This window comes from Chiloscyllium plagiosum, chromosome 2 (assembly GCF_004010195.1).
Source record: "Chiloscyllium plagiosum isolate BGI_BamShark_2017 chromosome 2, ASM401019v2, whole genome shotgun sequence".
Taxonomy (NCBI): domain Eukaryota; kingdom Metazoa; phylum Chordata; class Chondrichthyes; order Orectolobiformes; family Hemiscylliidae; genus Chiloscyllium; species Chiloscyllium plagiosum.
The window spans coordinates 42,089,836-42,110,318 of record NC_057711.1 but is presented as its reverse complement, the minus strand read 5'-3'; the positions used below and the strand labels follow the sequence as shown (position 1 = coordinate 42,110,318).

At 39.0% G+C, this 20,483-nt stretch overlaps 1 protein-coding gene across 3 annotated transcripts in view; it reads right to left on the bottom strand.

The window, feature by feature from the left end:
- Positions 1 to 11,378: 11,378 nt before the first annotated feature.
- The window catches only part of xrcc4 (X-ray repair complementing defective repair in Chinese hamster cells 4), a 383,221-nt gene continuing 374,116 nt past the window's right edge, over positions 11,379 to 20,483 (bottom strand). For all 3 annotated transcript variants that reach the window (XM_043708498.1, XM_043708491.1, XM_043708485.1), the window contains one exon: positions 11,379 to 13,992. In XM_043708498.1, coding sequence (XP_043564433.1) covers positions 13,878 to 13,992 — 115 coding nt within the window. In that variant the 3' untranslated portion in view covers positions 11,379 to 13,877. The remainder of the gene's footprint in view (positions 13,993 to 20,483) is intronic.

Here is a 20,483-nt window from a genome sequence, read left to right as displayed (position 1 = left end):
GGGCTCAATTTCTCTTCTTGCCTTGACAGGATTGGCACTCACTGCTGGGTTGCTAAGCTAGTACAGACCAATGTACATTATGAATTAGGAGCAGAAATAGGCCACTCATACCTTTGAACCTACTCTCCTATTCAATAAGACCATGGCTGATCTGATTAGTCCATATTCCCATCAGCTCTTGGTAATCTTTCACCCCTTAGGGATCAAGAATCAGTTTAAAATACAAATGGATTCAGCTTTTGTCATCTTTTCAGGAAGAGAGTTTTAATGAATCACAACCCCCTATGAGTAAACAGTCTCCTTAACTCTCCTTTTGGATGATTTTTTAAAAAAAACAATGACTTCTAGTTATAGAATCTCCCATAAGAAGGAGATTTTCCACATTCACCCTCAGGACCTTATATATAGTTTCCTCTTACACTTCTAAACTCCAGCAGATACAAACCTAGTGGATCCAACCTTTCCACATCGGACATTCCAGGTAATAGTCTACGAAATCTTCTCTTAACTGCTTCCAGCTGAAATAAGGAGACCAATACCATGCACAATACTTAAGATATGGTCACACCAATACTCTGTATATACAAACTAGTCTCATAACTATTACTCTATGCACTGACGCACTGAAACCAGTGTTTCCAAGCACTTATCCCTCTGTCAGAGAAGTATGTACACCTCTGTTTGTATGTGCACAGTGCAGATGTAGGTGTGAGGGAACTGGCAATTGGGTAAAGAAATTGGAACGCTATCATTAGATAGTTTCCAATACTTGCTGCAGGAGGATGTTTTCACACATAGTACTGATGCAGCTTTGAAACAAAAAAACAGCAAAGTAATTGCCACAAGGTTTTTAAAATTTAAATTGTTGAACTCTTGACATGTTAGTGCTGTCAGGCAGTGAATAGCATAAGGCTCCTCCTGTGTGGACCTTCAAATTATATCATGACATTGATGTTTCAATCATGAATTTCAATGCAAGCCTTGTTTAGTTCCTGAGTTGCGACTCTTAGTATTATGGCAACTGAGAATACAGTGGGTTAGAGAAAAGACTTTGATTCTTACAACATAAATAATCTGCTTGTTCCTGTCCTGCTTGTCTGTGGTGCTAGGAGATGAGTTGTGCAAGTTATAGTCGTAAATTTGGCAAACTAAAATTCTAACTTAATCTAATTTTGAAAAAGACATTTTCAAGGCTAGCATTAAATCCCTTTAATCTTATGTTCTTCTCTGTAAATATACCCCCTTCCATCAGCCTATTCTTAAAACCTGGCATTCAACTCCTTATGGGTTTTCTCAGTTCCCTCTCAAATTGATTAATCTCCATTTAATGGTTAGCAGTAAGCTTTGCAAAATTGTACAGAGTATCTTAAATGTGTTCTTATCAATGAATTATAGGCTAACCTGCTTTGACTTCTAATTAAACATTCATGATCCCAGGACTTGAGTAGTTGACATTTACTGCACACATTTTCCATATGAAATCCTTTCAGCCACTCTAGTTCTTAACTACATTTGTCCAAACCCCTTTCATTGCTACAAATCTCCCCAGCAATGGTTATCTTGGCACATAGCTTGCAGTCTTCTGCAAGCTTTCCAGTCCTCAAAATGCCTTCTCCCAGATTAGCATTCATAATTCAAACAGCATGGAAACCAGGACAGATTCCTGTGGAATTGAGTCCCCCACAGAAAGCTCCTGTCATTTTCATATCACAGATGATACAATTAGCACAAAATAAATTTTGCATTGCATAACAAATTAGCTGTAATTGGGAAGAACGAACTCAGATAAAAAATAATAAGACAGGATAAGAAAAAGCTACTGAAATCCCTGCAAATATAGTTGCCTTTATCTTGCTCCAAGTAAAGTCTAAGTTTTAATCCTTTAGCTAATGGATAACATACACATAAACAAAACTATTCAGTCTGTCAACCAGTTGTAGTACATAGTGCTTATCTGGAAAGTCAATGATTTCCGCAATTCCCATGGAAAAGTGCCTATGTTTTGGATCTGATATTCTGCTTGAAAAAAATATTATTTTGAATAATTTTTGCTTATAGATATGGCTAGCATAATGTACAATTCTGTAAAATATAACTAAGTTTGATTCCATGAAATAATTTATTGAAGATTCCAGCAGTTGAAATGTGGTGGATGGAGTGAATTAAATATGGGAGCTGAACTGTTATATCCCACGTTCAACTTGAAAGTGAAATAATCCAATACATACAAGCATCTTTAAGTTTAAATAAATTCAATTACATAAGCTTGAGGAGAGAGCTGGCTCAGGTCAATTAGGTAAATAAAAGGTATTGCAGCAACTGAACAGTGTGAAACAATCAAAGAAACAATTCAAAATTGTAAGAATTGTGTCTTTTTATTTTGTACTTTTTAAAAACAACTGCAATGAGAAAGAGACATTTTAAGAGCAGCATTGGAAAAGGTTGCTGTATATTTTGAAAACAAGTAATGTGATACCCATTGCAAGCACCACATAGGCAACTTTTTAAACAGTCAGTAATTTAAGTTTAAATTGTAGATTATTTGGAGGCAAGAGGGTGTACAGGTGAAGTTTTTGATGGCAACAATAAATTACTCCTATAGGAAGGATATTGTGAAACTTGAAAGGGTTCAGAAAAGAACTACAAACATGTCGCCAGGTTTGGAGGTTTTAAGCTATAGAGAGAGGCTGAAAAGGCTAGTGCTGTTTTCCATGGAGCGTTGGAGGCTAAGGGGTGGCCTTATCGAGGTTTATAAAATCATGAGGGGCATGGATAGGGTAATAGACACCCTGGGGTAGGGGAGTCCAGACCTAGAGGGCATAGGTTTAAGGTGAGAGGGGAAAGATTTAAAAGGGACTTAAGGGGTAACCTTTTCACACAGAGGGTGGTACGTGTATGGAATGAGCTTTCAGAGGAAGTGGTGAAGGCTGGTACAATCACAACATTTAAAAGGCATCTGGATAGGTATATGATTTGGTAAGGTTTTGAAGTATATGGACCAAGTGCTAGCAAATGGGACTAGATTAATTTAGGATATCTGATCGGCATTGACAAGTTGGACTTAAGGGTTTGTTTCCATGCTGAATGTCTCTATGACTCTATGATTGGGTTAGTAACCAGATATCGAGTCAGACGTTTTTTAGCCAGCCAACAACTTTGAGATTGGTTTTCAGGTAACAGAACAGTTTGAATCTGGGATTAAGACATAGACAGTAGGTAGTGTAGGGATCTGTGTCCCAGGTCAGATGCAGTCTTTCTGTTTTCTGCAGTCAAAGCTCACTATAAACCTGAAGGAAAACAGTTTACGTTTCCTGCAACAGTTGTAAGATGTGCTGATAAGTTAATGTTTTTTTTATAATTGAACCAGCCGCCTTGTGTTGCATACTAATCTGTGAAAACACCTAGAGAAAGATGACTGAAGCAACATTCTGGCCAGCAGAGGAGTCACATCAACAACAAAGGAGTCAGCAAAGATAATCTGAATAACAAAATCTGGAATAAAGACCACCAAACTCTCTTTCCAGTTTTTCACCCTGCCCAAAAGACCCTCCCTGTCTATTTATCTGACTGTGTCTGCAAAGGGGACCTTATAAGGAGATAAGAATTTTAATTAGCAGTGTTACGTGCTGATGATTTACTATTTAATCTATAGCTAGATTCCAATTACTTGTTATAAATAGTCATTCTAGTCCAGTGCAGAAATCTGGTCCAAGCTTTCTATCAATTTGGGTCTCAAAATCAGGTAAATTGGGGAATTCTGAGTGCTGATTAAAATCTTTAAATTCCTGAAGACTCCAAGAATAGTTCAGCATGTTACTGGAGTGAGTCATAACAAAATATTCAATGACAGTACATTACACTGACAACCAAAAACCCATTCATAGTTTGCTCAGGAAATCAAGCGTACTTTTGAATTTAAGAGAGGCTGACAATGTTGTAAGAAGAAAAAAAAGAGTAAATAACTCAAGAATAAAACATAAATCACACACTAACAGCTTTTCTAATAACATGAAAAGGAAGAGAGTAGCTAAAGTTAATGTCAGTTCTTTAAAAGCAGAGACAAGAGAAATTATCATTGGGAATAAGGAAATGTAGAAGTGCTGAATAAATATAAAAGCAAATTACTGAGGATGCTGAAATCTGAAACCTAAAAAGAGGAAATGCTGGAAAATCTCAGCAAGTCTGACAGCATCTGTAAGGAGAGAAAAGAGCTGACGTTTTGAGTCTAACTGACCCTTTGCCAAAGCTTTGACAAAGGGTCAGTTAGACTCGAAACATCAGCTCTTTTCTCTCCTTACAGATGCTGCCAGACTTGCTGAGATTTTCCAGCATTTTCTCTTTTTTGGTACTGAATAAATATTTTGAGTTTGTAGTCACAATTTAGTCACCAGAGATAAATGGTGTGCTAGGGATTAAAACGAGTGAAGAAATTAAGGAAATTAACATTTGCATGAAAAAAAGTATACTTAAGGGGCTAAAATGAGACAAATCTCTAAGACCTGGTTGTTTACACACTTGAGCTCTAAAAGAGATAGCTATTGAGTGGATGCACTGGCCAGGATTTCCCAAAATTCCATAGATTTGGCAATGATTCCATCAGAATGAAAATGAGTAAATGTTAAACTGCTTTTCAAGAAAGGAAAGAGACAGAAAATAAAAAGCGAAGTACAGGCCAGCTAGTCTAACAGTAGTTGATGGGGAAATGCTCGAATCCAATTTTGATGGAGTCTTAACTATGCATTTAGGAAAGCACAGTAGAATTGGAACAAGTCAACATGATTCTACTAAGGGAAATTATGTTTGACAAATTTGTTAGAATTGTTCGTAGATGTGGCTCTTTTTGACCAATACTGACCAAATTAGTCAAGGCCTGAAGGTCTTAGCTGTTAGACTGTGTCTGCAGCAGATGGTGAATGAACCAACAAGAGGGATAAACACAGTTGCCTTTGTTCACATGTAACAGATGCATTTGTCCATGGCATTATTGAAAAGACTGACCACTGCAGAGTCCTTGCAGAGACAAAATCAATTAAGGATCCATTGTATTGTATGCAGGAGCAACACCAGCCATACCTAAAAATAATGTCAATTCTGTTCAATCTCCAACACAGGACTGATTAAAATGATAAATTGTGGAACAACATGAGATAAAGAGAACTCAGTGATATAATAACTAATGGATCAAATCTCAATTCTACAGTTCTGCCACATCAGATTGTGAAAGGTTATAGATTGATAAACAATCTATTGTAAGAGGCGGCTCAATGATGGGGGAACCCAACACCTCAGTGCAAAACTGAAGCATTGGAAGCACCTTCAGAAGTGATGAGTGAATGATTCATTTTGGCGTCCTCCTGAGATAAAAAAAAATTGGAGGAGTAGTCCATTTGGCCTGGTGTCCAGTATCACAGATGTCAGTCTTCAGCCAAATAGATTCATTTAGTGTGATTTCAAAACATGGCTGATGGCAAAAGCAATAAGCCCTGACAACATTCCATTAATAGTCCTGAAGACTTGAGCTTCAGAACTATCTTGTGCTTAGCCAAGCTATTCCACTACAGCTGGAACATGGGCATCTACTTGGCAATGTGGAAAATTTACCATGTATATCCTGGCACAAAAAGGATAATTACTGTCCCATGTGTCTGTTCTTAATCATCAGCCACATGATGGAATGTTGATGATAGTGGTATTAATTGGTACTAAGCCACTAATAACCTGCTCATTGATACACAATTTAGGTTCTGCCAAAGCCACTCAGCTTCTGATTTTGTTGCAGTCTTGGGTCAAACTCAGACAGAAGAGCTGATTTGAAGAGGGAAAGTGAGCATAATTGCCTTTGATGTCAAGGTTGCATTTGATAGTATGGCATCAAGGAGCCCACAAAAAGTTGTAATCAATGGGAATCAAGGGCAAAACGGTTTGCTGGTCGGACACATTCCCAGCACAAAGAAAGATGGTTCTGGCTGTTGGAGATTGAGCATCTCAGCTACAAGATATTGCTGCAGGAGTTCCTCAGGGTAGTGTCCTAAGGCAGTTTACATAAAGTGGAGGAAGCAAGGATCTAGCACTGCTTTAGAGGATTACAGGCTTACTAGAAAGGAGCTCAGGAATGGACTGAGGAGAACCAGGAGGGGGCACAAGAAAGGCTTGGAAGGAAGAATTAGGGAGAACCCAAAGGCATGTTACTCATATGTGAGGAATGAGAGAATGATCTGGGAGAAGGTAGGGCCGGTCAGAGATAGCATAGGGAACTTGTGCGTGGAGTCTGAGCAGATAGGGGATGTCCTAAATGAGTTTTTTGCTTCAGTTTTCACTAAGGAAAGGGACCTTGTTGTGAATGAGAACTTTGAGGAGCTGGGGAACAGGCTTGAACAGATCAAGATTGATGAAGTTGATGTGCTGGAAAGTTTGGCAAAAACATTAAGATAGATAAGTCCCCAAGGCCAGACCAAATTTATCCGAGGTTACTCCATAAGAGCGAAAGGAGGTTGCTAAGCCACTGGCGAAGATCTTCGCTTCCTCACTCTCCATGGGAGTCATACCGGAGGATTGGAGGGAGGCGAATGTTCCTTTTATCAAGAAGGGGAATAGGGAAATCCCTGGCAATTACAGAGCAGTTAGTTGTACGTCTGTGGTCAGCAAGGTTTTGGAAAGAATTCTGAGGGATAGGATTTATGACTATTTGGATTAAAGGCAGTCAGCTCACAAATCTTATTGAGTTCTTTGAGGAGGTGACAAGACAAGTCGCCGAAGGTCGAGCAGTGGATGTTTAGATTAGATTCTTTACAGTGTGGAAACAGGCCCTTCGGCCCAATAAGTCCACACCAACCCGCCGAAGCGCAACCCACCCAGAGCCATTCCCCTACATTTACCCCTTCATCTAACACTATAGGCAATTTAGCATGGCCAATTCACCTAACCTGTACATTTTTGGATTGTGCGAGGAAACCGGAGCACCCGGAGAAACCCACGCAGACACGGGGAGAATGTGCAAACTCCACACAGAGAGTCGCCTGAGGTGGGAATTGAACCCGGGTCTCTGGCACTGTGAGGGAGCAGTGCTAACCACTGTGCCACCATGCCACCCTAATGGCATACATGGACTTCAGCATGGACTTTGATAAGCTTTCCTCACAGTATGGAGGTATGGGATACAGGGAGATTTGGCTGTCTGGATTCAAAATTGGTTAACTGACAGAAGACAGAGAGTGGTTTTAGATGGAAAATATTCTGCCTGGTGGTCAGTGGTTTCCCACAGGGCTCTGTTCTTGGGCCTCTGCTCTTTGTAGTTTTGATAAATGACTTGGATGAGGAGGTTGAGGAGTGGGTTAGTAAATTTATCAATGACACACACGTTGGAGGTACTATTGATAGTATTGAGGGCCATTGCAGGCTGCAGCATGACATAGATAGTATGCAGAGCTGGGCTGAGAAATGACAGATGGAGTTCAACCTGGATAAATGCAAAGTGATGCATTTTGGAAGGTCGAAATTGAATGCTGAATATAGGATTAAAAACAGGATTCTTGGCAGTATGGAGGAACAGAGGGATCTTGGTGTTCAAGTACATAGATCCCTCAAAGTTGCCACCCAAGTGAATAGGGTTGTTAAGAAAACATATGGTATTTTGGCTTTCATTAACAGGGGACTGAGTTTAAGAGCCACAAGGTTTTGCTACAGCTCTACAAGTCCCTGGTGAGACCACACTTAGAATGTTGTGTCCAATTCTGGTCACCCTATTATAGGAAAGATACAGAGGCTTTGGAAAGGATGCAAAAAAGATTTACCAGGATGCTGCCTGGACTGGAGGGCTTGCCTTACGAAGAAAGGTTGGCTAAGCTCGGACTTTTCTCTCTGGAGAGGAGGAGGAAGAGAGGTGACCTGATTGAGGCATACAAGGTAATGAGAGGCATGGATAGAGTCAATAGCCAGAGACCTTTCCCAGAGCAGGATTGAGTGGCACAAGGGGTCATAGTTTTAAGATAGTAGGAGGAAGATATAGAGGAGACGTCAGAGGTAGGTTCTTTATGCAGAGAGTTGTAAATGTATGGAATGCATTGCCAGTGGTGGTGGTGGAAGCAGAGTCATTAGGGACATTTAAGCGACTGCTGGACATGTACATGGATAGCAGTGAATTGAGGGGAATGTAGGTTAGGTTATTTTATTTTAGATTAGGAATAATCCTCCGCACAACATCGTGAGCCAAAGGGCCTGTTCTGTGCTGTACTTTTTTACGTTCTATGTTCCATGAAACCATAGCACCCGGAGGAAACCCACGCAGACACAGGGAGAATGTGCAAACTCCATACAGACAGTCGCCCGAGGCGGGAATCAAACGCGGGTTCCTGGCACTGTGAGGCAGCAGTGCTAATGACTGAGCCACTGTGCCACTCCCAATGGATTGCCGCCTACATTTGTTGTGTTTATTGCACAACATTCAGCATCATTTGCAATTCCTCAGATACTGAAGCAGCCTGTGTTTAAATGTAGCAAGACCTGGACAATATCCAGGTTTGTGATGAAAAATGGCAAGTAACATTCATGCCACACAAATGACTATCACCAACAAGAGATCAACACATTGGCATTGACGCTTAATGGCATTACCATCATTGAATCATCCATTATCAACATCCCAGGGATTAACATTGAAACTAAACTGGACTCACCATATAAATATAATGGTTATAAGAGCATCAGAAGTTAGGAATACTGTGGTGAATAACTCACCTTCTGACTCTCCAAATGTTATCCATCATCTACATGACACAAGTCAAGAGTGTGATGGAATTTTTCCTACTTGCCTGGGTCAACAACACTCAAGAACCTTGATACCATCCAAGACAAAGCAGCAGCTGGACTGGCATCACATCCAAAATCATCCACTCCCTCCACCTGCTCAGTGGCACACGTCTATACTATCTGCAGGCTATACAGCAGAAAATCACCGAAGATTCTTAGACAGCGCCTTTCAAACCAATGACCACTTCAATCTAGAAGGATAAGGGGCAGCAGATACATGGGAACACCAGCACCTTCAAGTTCCCCTCCAAGCCACTCACCATCCGGACTTCAAAATATATCACCATTCCTTTATTGTTGCTGGGTCAAAATGCTGGAATTCCACCACCCACCCAAGGGAATTGTGGGTCAACCTACAACACATTGACTACAGCAGTTCAAGAAGGCAGCTCACCATCACATTCTCAAGGGCAACTAGGGACAGGCAATAAATGCTGGTCAGCCAGCAACTCCCAAGTCCCATGAGTGAATAACAAGAATGACAAGTGAATTGAACAGGTATTTTGCATCTGCCTTAAATATAGAGAATATACAGATCCAAGAAGCAGTGATAAATCAGGAAACAGAAAGGAGGAAAGAACTCAGAAAAATAACAATTTATTCAGTACCACTTTGGTGACTGTTAAGAGTTGCAGGTTGACAACTGCTCAAGTCCTAAGGACTTCATGTTATGGCCTTAAAAGAACTGGCTAGGAGATGCTTTTAAATTCTCAAACTTTCTTCGGTTTGGGGACAGTCCTAAGATTGGCAGAATTAGAATGTAACTCCTTTATTCAAAATGGGAGAAAGACAGAAAGCAGAAAACTGAAATTCAGTTAGATTTATATCCGTCATAGTGAAAATGTTAGAAGCTATCATTTTAAAAAGATATTCTAACAAATCCCTTGGAAAAATTTATTGTAATTAGTCAGAGTCAACATGGTTTTGTGAAAGAGAAACATGCTTGACAAATCTGTACCAGCCTCCATCACTTCCTCTGACAACTCATTCCATACATATACCACCCTCTGTGTGAAAAAGTTGCCCCTTAGGTCTCTTTTATATCTTTCCCCTCTCACCCTAAACCTATGCCCTCTAGTTCTGGACTCCCCCACATTAGGGAAAAGATCTTGTCTATTTATCCTATCCATGCCCCTCATGATTTTATAAACCTCTATAAGGTCACCCCACAGTCTCCGATGCTCCAGGGAAAACAGCCCCAGCCTATTCAATCTCTCCCTATAGCTCAAATCCTCCAACCCTGGCAACATCCTTGTAAATCTTTTCTGAACCCTTTCAAGTTTCACATCTTTCCAATAGGAAGGAGACCAGAATTGCATGCAATATTCTAACAGTGCCCTAACCAATGCCCTATACAGCCGCAACATGACCTCCCAATTCCTGTACTCAATATTCTGACCAATAAAGAAAAGCATACCAAACGCTTTCTTCATTGTCCTATCTCCCTGCGACTCCACTTTCAAGGAGCTATGAACCTGCACTCTGAGGTCTCTTTGTTCAGCAACACCCTCTAGGACCTTACCATTAAGTGTGCAAGTCCTGCTAAGATTTGCTTTCCCAAATTGCAGCATCACACATTTATCTAAATTAAACTCCACCTGTGACTTCTCAGCCCATTGGCCCATCTGATCAAGATCTCACTGTAATCTGAGATAATCTTGTTCGCTGTCCACCACACCTCTAATTTTGCTGTCACCTGCAAACTTACTAACTATATGTCTTATATAAATGATTTGGATGTGAGCATAAATGATGAAAAGTAGTGGACCTGGCACTGATCTTTGTGGCACTCCACTGGTCACAGGCCTCCAGTCTGAAAAACGGTCCTCCACCACCACCCTCTGTCTTCTACCTCTGAGCCAGTTCTATATTCAAATGGCTAGTTCTCCCTGTATTCCATGAGATCTAACCTTGCTAACCAGCTTTGCATGGGGAACCTCATCGAACGCCTTACTGAAGTCCATATAGATCACATCTACCGCTCTGCCCTCATCAATCCTCTTTTTTACTACTTCAAAAATTTCATTCAAGTTTGTGAGACATAATTTTCCACGCACAAAGCCATGTTGAAAATCTCTAATCAGTCCTTGCCTTTCCAAATACATGTACATTCTTGATAGGCTAAGTGAGCAAGCAAAGATGTAACAAATGGAGTGTAATGTGGGAAAATGTGAAATTGTTCATTTTGGCAGAAAGATTAGGTAAGTATTTTATGGTTAAAAGAAGCATCTAAATGGTGAGAGATTACTGAGTTCAGATGCAAAGGGACTGGGGTGTCCTCGTGCATGTATTGCAAATCATAGTATGTGTTGCATATTACATCACCTGAAGTGATGCTCTTGCAATTTAACAGTCATCCCATACTCAGCACTAAATCTGTGAAATGCTTTTGACTCAAGTTTCAGAGGGTCCCCAGGTGACATACTCCAGGAAGAAGCTAATGTTATAGGGATAAATGTGGGAGACAGAAATTTGTTTGAAAGGAATTAGTGAGGCAATAAAATTATTGAACAAATCATTGAACAACCATGCTTGGAATCAATTTTGACAAAACCAATAGTATTTATTCAACACTTTTTTATTTGTTCAATATTGACACAAAATGAATTGTAATACCATCATTCAACAAAGAAAACCATTTACATGAATTTCTCTGCTCAAAGTTACTTCCTCTATGTAGCTTTGCTCACCCTTCTAGAGTGGTTCCCAGCTGGATAGATGAATAAACAAATGAAGCTTTCATCATTTCCCATCATCAGATCAGGCATGCAGCAGTATCAAAGAAGCACCTTAAGTGCTCTGGGTGAGTGTTATCTGTTCTGCATGTCTTTAATCCTCTGTTTGTAGATTAAATACAGAACCCATGTCTTTAAAAAGGAAATAAAAATAAACATCAAGCATTTTACCAATGATAAACTACAAAACAAACTGATGGTAGTGCATGCTCTACAGTAGAGGAACAACATTAAATACAAGCACAGGAACAGTAATGCATAAAAAATGGAACAAAAGAACATCTTATTGAAATTAATGAACAATTAGCAATCTTGAATGATAGATTGTAAATTAAGGAGTTCAACTGTATCTATATGGACTTCAGTAAGAGTACAGCTCACAGGTGTGTGAGGTAATGAATTCTCAGCTAAGTAACAGCTTTTTACTCACAACCATCTGTTGCAATACTGACAGAACTGAATCAAAAGTACAAATCCAGCAAGTTTGTTTTCTCAAAGTCCACTACCCAAATGAATTATCTTCTTAATGGAGTGTAAATAATTTTTCAGAAGGAATAGTACTGATCAGTTTACAAATTCAATGAGTACCACATGCAACTATATAAAACAGAGATGCAAAAGAATGAGAGAGACGTTAGCCAATTGTTTCCTGAGCAGGCTTCAAACTGTCCTCAAACTGCTGTAATCCTTCAAATTTCTTAATTTGTAAACCTGGATGAGAAGTGGTTTTGGAGATGAAAGTTCAGTCAGGGCTAAATGATGAAGATAATGACTAAGTAACTACCCTTTTTTTTAAGAGCAGAGCATTACACATTAGTGACTAACAGCATTCAGGACTCTTTAAAGCTAATAACAAATCATGCCTCTTTTAGCTCATAGCAAAGAAAGATGGTAACTGGGGTTAGTTATATCTCAAAATCAGGGAAGACAAAGGGCTTTTTTTCCGAAATAATGTTATCATTTTAGTCTATTACTTGAGTCTCTTTGTTGTGTCCTCCTGTCATGTAATGCAAGGTGTGAGCCTAACCATGTCTTTTTGTTCAAACGTTTGCCTCCAAGTGGATACAGCTACATTACACATCAGTTAGATTGGCATTACAGTTGAGTTGCTTTCATAAGCCCACCTGATATGTCAATTGATGCTGTGTTGGCAAAGGCAGAGATAAACTAGGGATTTGTATGAGTGCATTAACCAATAACTAATATTAGTAAATATAATCTGCTACACCTCATAGATGGTGTTTTGAGCACACTGTTGTTGAAATTACAGTCTTTATGGGCATATTAGGATATGCCATGATATGTTTCTGGAGAGGGGATTCAGTTAAAAAAAAACTCTTGACCAAACAGTGAGATCCACAGCCTAGAAATTACCTTTGTTATTAACTTCCACGACTTTAATGAGACCTTGTTACTTATTTTAAATGGTTAATTTCCCTGCTAACATGGTAGAGGAAAAGCACATTTTATATGCAAGTGTATTTTTGCTGACATTAGCAACACTAATTTCTATGCTTATAGAACTAATTGACTCCTGCCAGCTACTGACAGTGGTGTTAGGAATTACAGTTACCTGTTGGACATTAGAAATCCTCTAATTGTCAACACTAAGACATTAAGTGTTGGTTTTATATTATGTCCTCTGGAACTCTGCCAGGCATCTCTACTCAGAGAAGTAAACATAAATTAAACTTGCTGAAAACAGTATTGAAGGCAGTAGTAATGAAACATTAACATTAATCTTATTCAGCATCCTTATGACGTCAAGCCTTGATTTCAATATTTGAAGATTCATCCTATTTCTTAGCATGGTACTTTGAGAGGGATGGCCAACCTGTAGCAACATCCTTCAAATCTATGTTATTCTGCAGTTAAACTTACCTTGCCGTTCTTGTCAAATGTGCTTCTTTCCAAGCACAGGGAAATTCAGCCACTTATTCATATTAAACTTACTTTCACATGCATTTAGAAACTTTACAACTAATCCCATTAGACATTATGAAGGGAATACTCTGAGAGATGCATTTAAAAAAAAATTATTTGTGGCATAATAGAAAAGTCCGAGATGCATGGATTTTCATAACTTTGTCCTCATTCGCATATGGATCACAATAAAAGAGGAAGGTTTGTGTTATGTGATTTGAAAGAGATCATATTTGCAGAAGAATAAGTTCATTTTATATATTTAATAAGAAACTAAACTTTCAAAGAACCCAAATAGTAATAGTTGAAATTACAGATGAAGATTTCCCTATAAATAATTAATTGTATTTCATAAGATGATGGCAGTACACATATACTAATCACTTGGTTTATTTGCTATTCTCTCTGTATAATTTAAATATTTTCAAAGAGATCATCCGCTTCAACAGTATTCGGTAAAGTTTTTTGTGATTCTTCCTCTTCATCTTGATGATGGATTGCTGATGATGTAGAGCTCATTGGGCATGATCTGCAGAAAAATAACAAAGCAAATAAGTTAGAAAAACAGAACCATTGTCTTTGGTTGCAAAATAACTGGATCTCTTAAATTGTGAGGATAATATGACTAGTACTTGTTACTAGAGTTGATATCAAAGATTACAGAATATTAGTTATTAAAAATCTGTAAAGAGAGTAAATTATCAGTTTCTAGCAATTGCTTGGAAGCAGAAGGTTCCTTTATTCCTTACCTTTGTGATGTGTTGGAGGAAGCTTCCTGTTAAATCAATGGATGAGTCTCAATTAGGGTGGGTGCACTGATCAGAGAATAAACTGATGCTGGACACCAAAATATGATTTTGAATATCACACAGGAAGCCAGATGGGGTAGATAGATGGCTTGCTTTGCCAGCCAAGTAACTGACAGTAAACTCAAGTTCTTTCAGACCATTCTGGCAGTCACGCTGTTTAATTAGCAACTGTGGGTTATCCAGGTGTCAAGAGTAACATTTCAAAAATTCAAAGTGGTCTTTACTGAGTCTCTTTCATTTCATTTAACTACCTCCACTGAGAAAGCCAGACAGCAGCTCACCATAGATGACAGCTTTGGGAATTCTATAATCAATTATGTGTCAAGTCCAATGCAAATACATCCTTTTAATTGTGGCCTTGATTCTAATTATAGTACAGCACTTCAGGGATTCAGCAATGTGTTTAATTTCTATTTAGCAAACTACAATTACTTAAAATGAGTGCATGTAGTCTACTATGGAAACATGACAGTGTTGAAAGGCAAAATGCTTTATTCATATTACACCTATTTCCTTGATGAAGTTAAATTAGTACAGCCAAAGGCATGAATGATAAATTATTTGTCTTTAATGACAAATTTAAACAAATTAATAAATAGTTGTAATTAATAAAAGAAACCAATAATGAGTGATTGTGAAGATGGATGTATAAAACATTTTTGTTGCTATGGTACTTGTGAAGAAAGGTTTCTAATTCCTTGATGTGGTGCTACCTGTGCTGGCAAGATTCAGAAAGCAACATGTAAGATTCAGAAATGTGGAGCTTGGAATGGGTCACTAAAACGTTTATATCCTGCAGAAAATTGTCTTTCAACTAATAACATTTTAGACTACTAATTACCAATGAAGAACTACACCAGAGGAGCCAGGCTAGTTGAGCCACTTTGTCAAATAGAAATTGCAGCTTCACTTATGAGCTGGTAGTCTTGTGGTCACAATCCAGATGTTCCCTATAGCTCAAGGCTATAGAATGTACTCAGTGCTGTGTATTTTGCAGAACTTCAAAGTTACATTTTAGAATGGAAAAAATACTAAGGCCACGTTGGACAATTGATCTAAAGCTTACTTGTTGGTGACCTTCAATGCTTACAGAATGTTATTTGGACCTGTCAAATTCAGAGACAACAGGACAAAACATCTTCTACTGCTGTGACTTCCAGAAATATGTTCCAATATTAGAAATATTAGGAAAATATTAAATGATAAAGTGAAATTTGCTGCTAAAGGTAATTCATTCTAAACAGTAGGTTGCCTTCACCAAGAAGATACTTAATTTTCTTAAAAGTAAAATGTACTTATATGCAATATTACATCTCCATTTACAAGTTCCCTGATGACACCACCATAGTCAGTTGAATCTCAGATGGCGATGAAATAGAATACAGACGGGAGGTGCAAGGCCTGGAAAAATGGTGCACTGAGAACAACCGGCAAAACCAAGGAACTATTATTGACTTTCGACGGGATGTTACTTATGCTCTCCGCTATACATTAACAGCACAAAGGTGGAATGATTGGAAAGTGTCAAGCTCCTGGGAGTGGTCATCCACAAGAAGTTTTCTTGGACTCTTCATGTGGACGCACTGGTTACAAAGGCCCAACAATGTCTCTTCTTCCTCAAGCAGCTGAGGAAATTTGGCATGACAGCGAATACCCTTGCCAACTTTTATAGGTGCGCCACCATTTCTGTCTGGATGTATCACTACCTGGAATGGCAACTGTATCATTCAAGATCAGAGACGGTTACAGAGAGTAGTGAATTTGGCCTGGACAATCATAAAAGCCAACCTCCCATCTATAGAATCCACCTACCACGCCCGTTGTCAAGGAAGGGCCGCCAGCATTCTCAAAGATCCATCCCACCCTGGCAATGTTTTTCTACAACCTCTACCTTCGGGGAAAAGGTACAGAAGCCTGAAAACACGCACCAGCCGGTTTCGAAACAGTTTCTAGTTTCTAACAGTTGTTAGAATACTGAATGGACTCACAAACTCTTAACATTTGCCTGTACCTGTGTTTTTGTTTTGCTGCTGTTTACCTATTATTTACTTATCTATGCTACTTAGCATTGTGATCTGCCTGTATTGCTCGCAAGACAAAGGTTTTCACTGTGCCTCAGTACACGTGACAATAAATTCAATTCAATTCAATTCAATTCAATCGCCATTGTTCATGTTTGAGAATTTATGTCAAAATGTAAAACTTAAGAGTTGTTTTGTAAATGATCATTCTTCCATTTAGAAAGACCAATTCTGAATCTAAACGCCAAAGGCCAGATATAGCTCTTACTGGGCTACTAAATGGAGCAACTATGTCCTGAAAGTTTGATCCATAATAAGAGCAAAGATTGCAAATAACAAAACCAACATGGTATTAATTCCAGCCAATCAGAATGCTCTACCTAGACAGTCATGTTTTACCAGCTGGAGTCAGTATGTTGGGTAAACTGAAGTGTGACAATATAACCAAGAGCAGATTGTAAAAACAAAGTATACAGATTTTTAAAAAATGAAAATATGTTCTTTGTCATGACAGGTTAAGAACAGTTCCTTTAAGAGTAGAAGTTTAGCCTTTTATTTCTATATTTCAGCTCTTCTCTAGATAGAGAATGAACTTAAGACCATCAGCATTATTTATTCATATTTCTAAAATTTCACATAAAAGTAAAAACACAATGCTACTATTTTCTCTCATCCTTCAAAACTGGATGGCTGGAGACTTACTAATTATTCATTGACTAAATTCTACAGATAATGGCAGCTAACACAGGACTTAATCTTACAATTCTGTTTGGTAAGGATTTGCATGCTTTCAGATGTGAACTGACAGCATCAATCATTACACAGTTAAAAGCTGCTTTAATTAAAGTATAATAGCAATAATGGTTAAGTAAGATTTTACCTCAAGCATTATTTATTAAACTGTAGATGCAATTTTACACATAATTTCTTAAATTCAAGCATATCTTTCTAAACGACAAACTATATTGTTAAAATATATCAAAGCAATATATAGAGATCATTTTCCTTAAAGACCAAAAAGGTTTTCACTTTAAAATTTTCCCTTCTAATGCTGATCCCCCACTCATGTTGGAAGTATGCCCTCCAGCATGATCTTTTGGGAGGCTACCAGAGTTATACAGTCATAATGTCATACAGCACGGAAACAGACCCTTTGGTCCAACTTTTCTGTGCTGACCAAGTTTCCCAAACTAAACTAGTCTCACTTGCATGCATTTGGCTGATAACCCTCTAAACCTTTAGAATTCATGTTTCTATCAAACTATCTTTTAAATGTTGTAACTGTGTCTGCAGCTGTGACTTCCTCTGGCAGTTCACTCCATACGTGAACCACTCTCTGTGTGAAAAAAATGCCTCTCAGGTCCCTTTTAAATCGTTGTCCTCTCACCTTAAAACCCTAGTTTTGAAGTCCCCCACCCTAGGGAAAAGACTTTTGCTATTCACCTTATCAATGCCCCTCATGATTTTATAAACCTCAATAAGGTCACCCCTCAACCTCCTATGCTCCAGGGAAAAGAAGTCCCAGTTTATTCAGCCTCTCGTTATAACTCAAACCCTCCTGGCCTGGCAGTACGGTGGTAAATGTTTTCTGAACCCCTTCCAATTTAATAATATCCTTCCTCGAGCAGGGTGACCAGAAATTCACAAATTACTTCAAAAGTGGCCTCACCAACATCCTGTACAACCTCAACATAATGTCCCAATTCCTATACTCAACTGTCTGAGCAATGGCGGCAAGTGTGCTAAACACCTTCTTAACCACACTGTCTACCTGTGATGCAATTGCATTTGCTGTCCAATTAAAGGATGATGGGTGCCAAATAAGCAGAGGAACTGTCAAAACACTTCTGAATGCTTAACAAAAGGCCAAGAAACCTGAAGGCTGACAGTATAGAGCAGGAATCCTCCACAAGATGCTTTTAGCTGTAGCCATACTAAACTTCTTTCAACTCTACAATAGTGGAGTGAACAACCTGTTCTGAGCTATCTCTGCTCTCTTTTGATGCCAATTCAGGTTGAATTGGTTCAGATTACATTCATGGAATTCAGAACAATAAAGGGGTTCTCATAGCAATCTATAAAATTCCAACTGGACTGGACAGGCTGGCTGCAGAAAAGATGTTCCTGATGGCAGGATAATCTACAACCAATGGTTAAGTAAGGATATGAGGTAAGCCATTTAGGGCTGAGATGAGGGGAAATTTCTTCATGCTGACAATGGTGAGCCTGTGGAACTCACTAACACAGAAAAAAGTAGAGCCCAAAACATTGTATGATTTCAAGAAGGAGTTTAATATAGCACTAAGGACTAAAGGGATCAAAGGATATGGGGGAAAAGCAGGAACAGGCTATCGAGTGGATATCAGAATGGTATATTCACTATTTGCCACATGGCATGATCTCACCCTACCTCTCACTCGGTGATAACCAGCTTTGGTGAATAATTAATTAATGATGTGGGATTGAAGTCATTAAATTGACACGTTTTCCAGGCAGGATGATAATTTTTCTTGTCCAGAAATTAATTGGGGGAATCAGGAAGTGGCATGTTCTCCACCTCCACCTTTGCCTTCCTATCTCATTATAAAGTGCCACTCCCCACCTCCTCCGCCCACTCCGACCCCCCTTTCACCCTGTGAAAACGAAAGTGGTTGTGGAAGGTCGGTCAATTCTGGAGACAACAATTTAGGAATGAATGTCAATGCCTTGGAGAGAGAAGAAAAGATGTTTGTTAGTATAATCCCATGGATGAGGACCTTCAGTTACATAGCAAGAATGAAGAAGTTGGAAGCATCAAGAAACTACATCGCTACCTGGAGGCAGCCTTTAAGCAGGCAGAACTCCAGGCAGATGTTGTCATGTGTTGCCCCATGAATGTGTTCCTTCGCTGAGGCCTTTTTTTCTAAGTAAATGATAGTTGGAAAATGAGCATTTCCATTCTAGGGTTGCCTTTTCCCTCATTTACCTAAAAAGGGCGCCGACTGATTCTTCAGAGCTGAAGTGATTCTTATTGGCCCTCCAGTTTTGAGAACCCAGTTACCATCCTTAACTGGAGAAGGGAGAAGAAGGACTCATGCTCATTCCTGAAGAAGGGCTCATGCCTGAAACGTCGATTCTCCTGCTCCTTGGATGCTGCCTGACCTGCTGCGCTTTTCCAGCAACATATTTTCAGCTCTGATCTCCAGCATCTGCAGTCCTCATTTTATTCTTGACTGGGAGGCAAGCTTGTTCTTTGGTCATCAATAGGTCAACTTGGGAAAAGTCACAGCCTTGTAACTGTTACCCACAATTGACTATGATGGTGAGGTTCCAAATATGGAGGGAAAATTTTCCTCCTGGTATTTAGTACAGAAATTAGCCTTTTGGCCTCACAGATACACACCAGTTTTTATGCTCTATGTGAGCCTCATTCCATGCCTCTTCGCTTAACCTTGTTAACACATACATCTCTTCCTTTCTCCCTCCTGTTTTGCTAAGTTCTGCATGAACTGCATTGATATTAGTTACTTTAATTACACCTTGTAACAGCCTACAGTACATGCTAACCACACTCTGGGGGAAAAAGTAAATTTGCCCTGAATTCCTTAATGGCTTTAGTACTGACTATCTTATATTTATACCCTCTGGTTCTGGTCTCTTTTGCAAGTGGAAATACTTTGTCGATGTATATACCCTATCAAAAATTCCTATCATTCAAGACCTCTATCAGGGTATTCTCTAGCCTCATCTTTTTATGCAGTAAGTTTTCATTACCTGGTAGTATGGGTAGCGGAAGCAGATTCAATAGTAACTTTGAAAAGAAAACTGGATAAATACTTGAAGGGAAAATAAATGTCAAAGTTACATGGCAGGAGTAGGGGAAAGGAATTAATTGGATAGGTCTTTATGAGAGCTGGTGCAGACATGATAGGCCAAATGACCACCTCCTGTTCAGTATCATTCTCTGGTTCTCAACAGGATCCATTTGATAAAACAATTGTGTCTTTACTGCCTCTGGTTCTCGCCAATTATTATGCAACTTAATGTGCAAAATGTTCCAAAAACTGGGCTCGCAGTAGGCACTCATAAAGCAATTACATATAAAATCCAAGATTTATGTTTTCTCTTTCGTAAACTGATTTTTTAAAAAGGACTTGCAGCCTTTTCCATCTTATGGCGTGGCTTGGCTTTAACATGTTAAAAATTTGCTT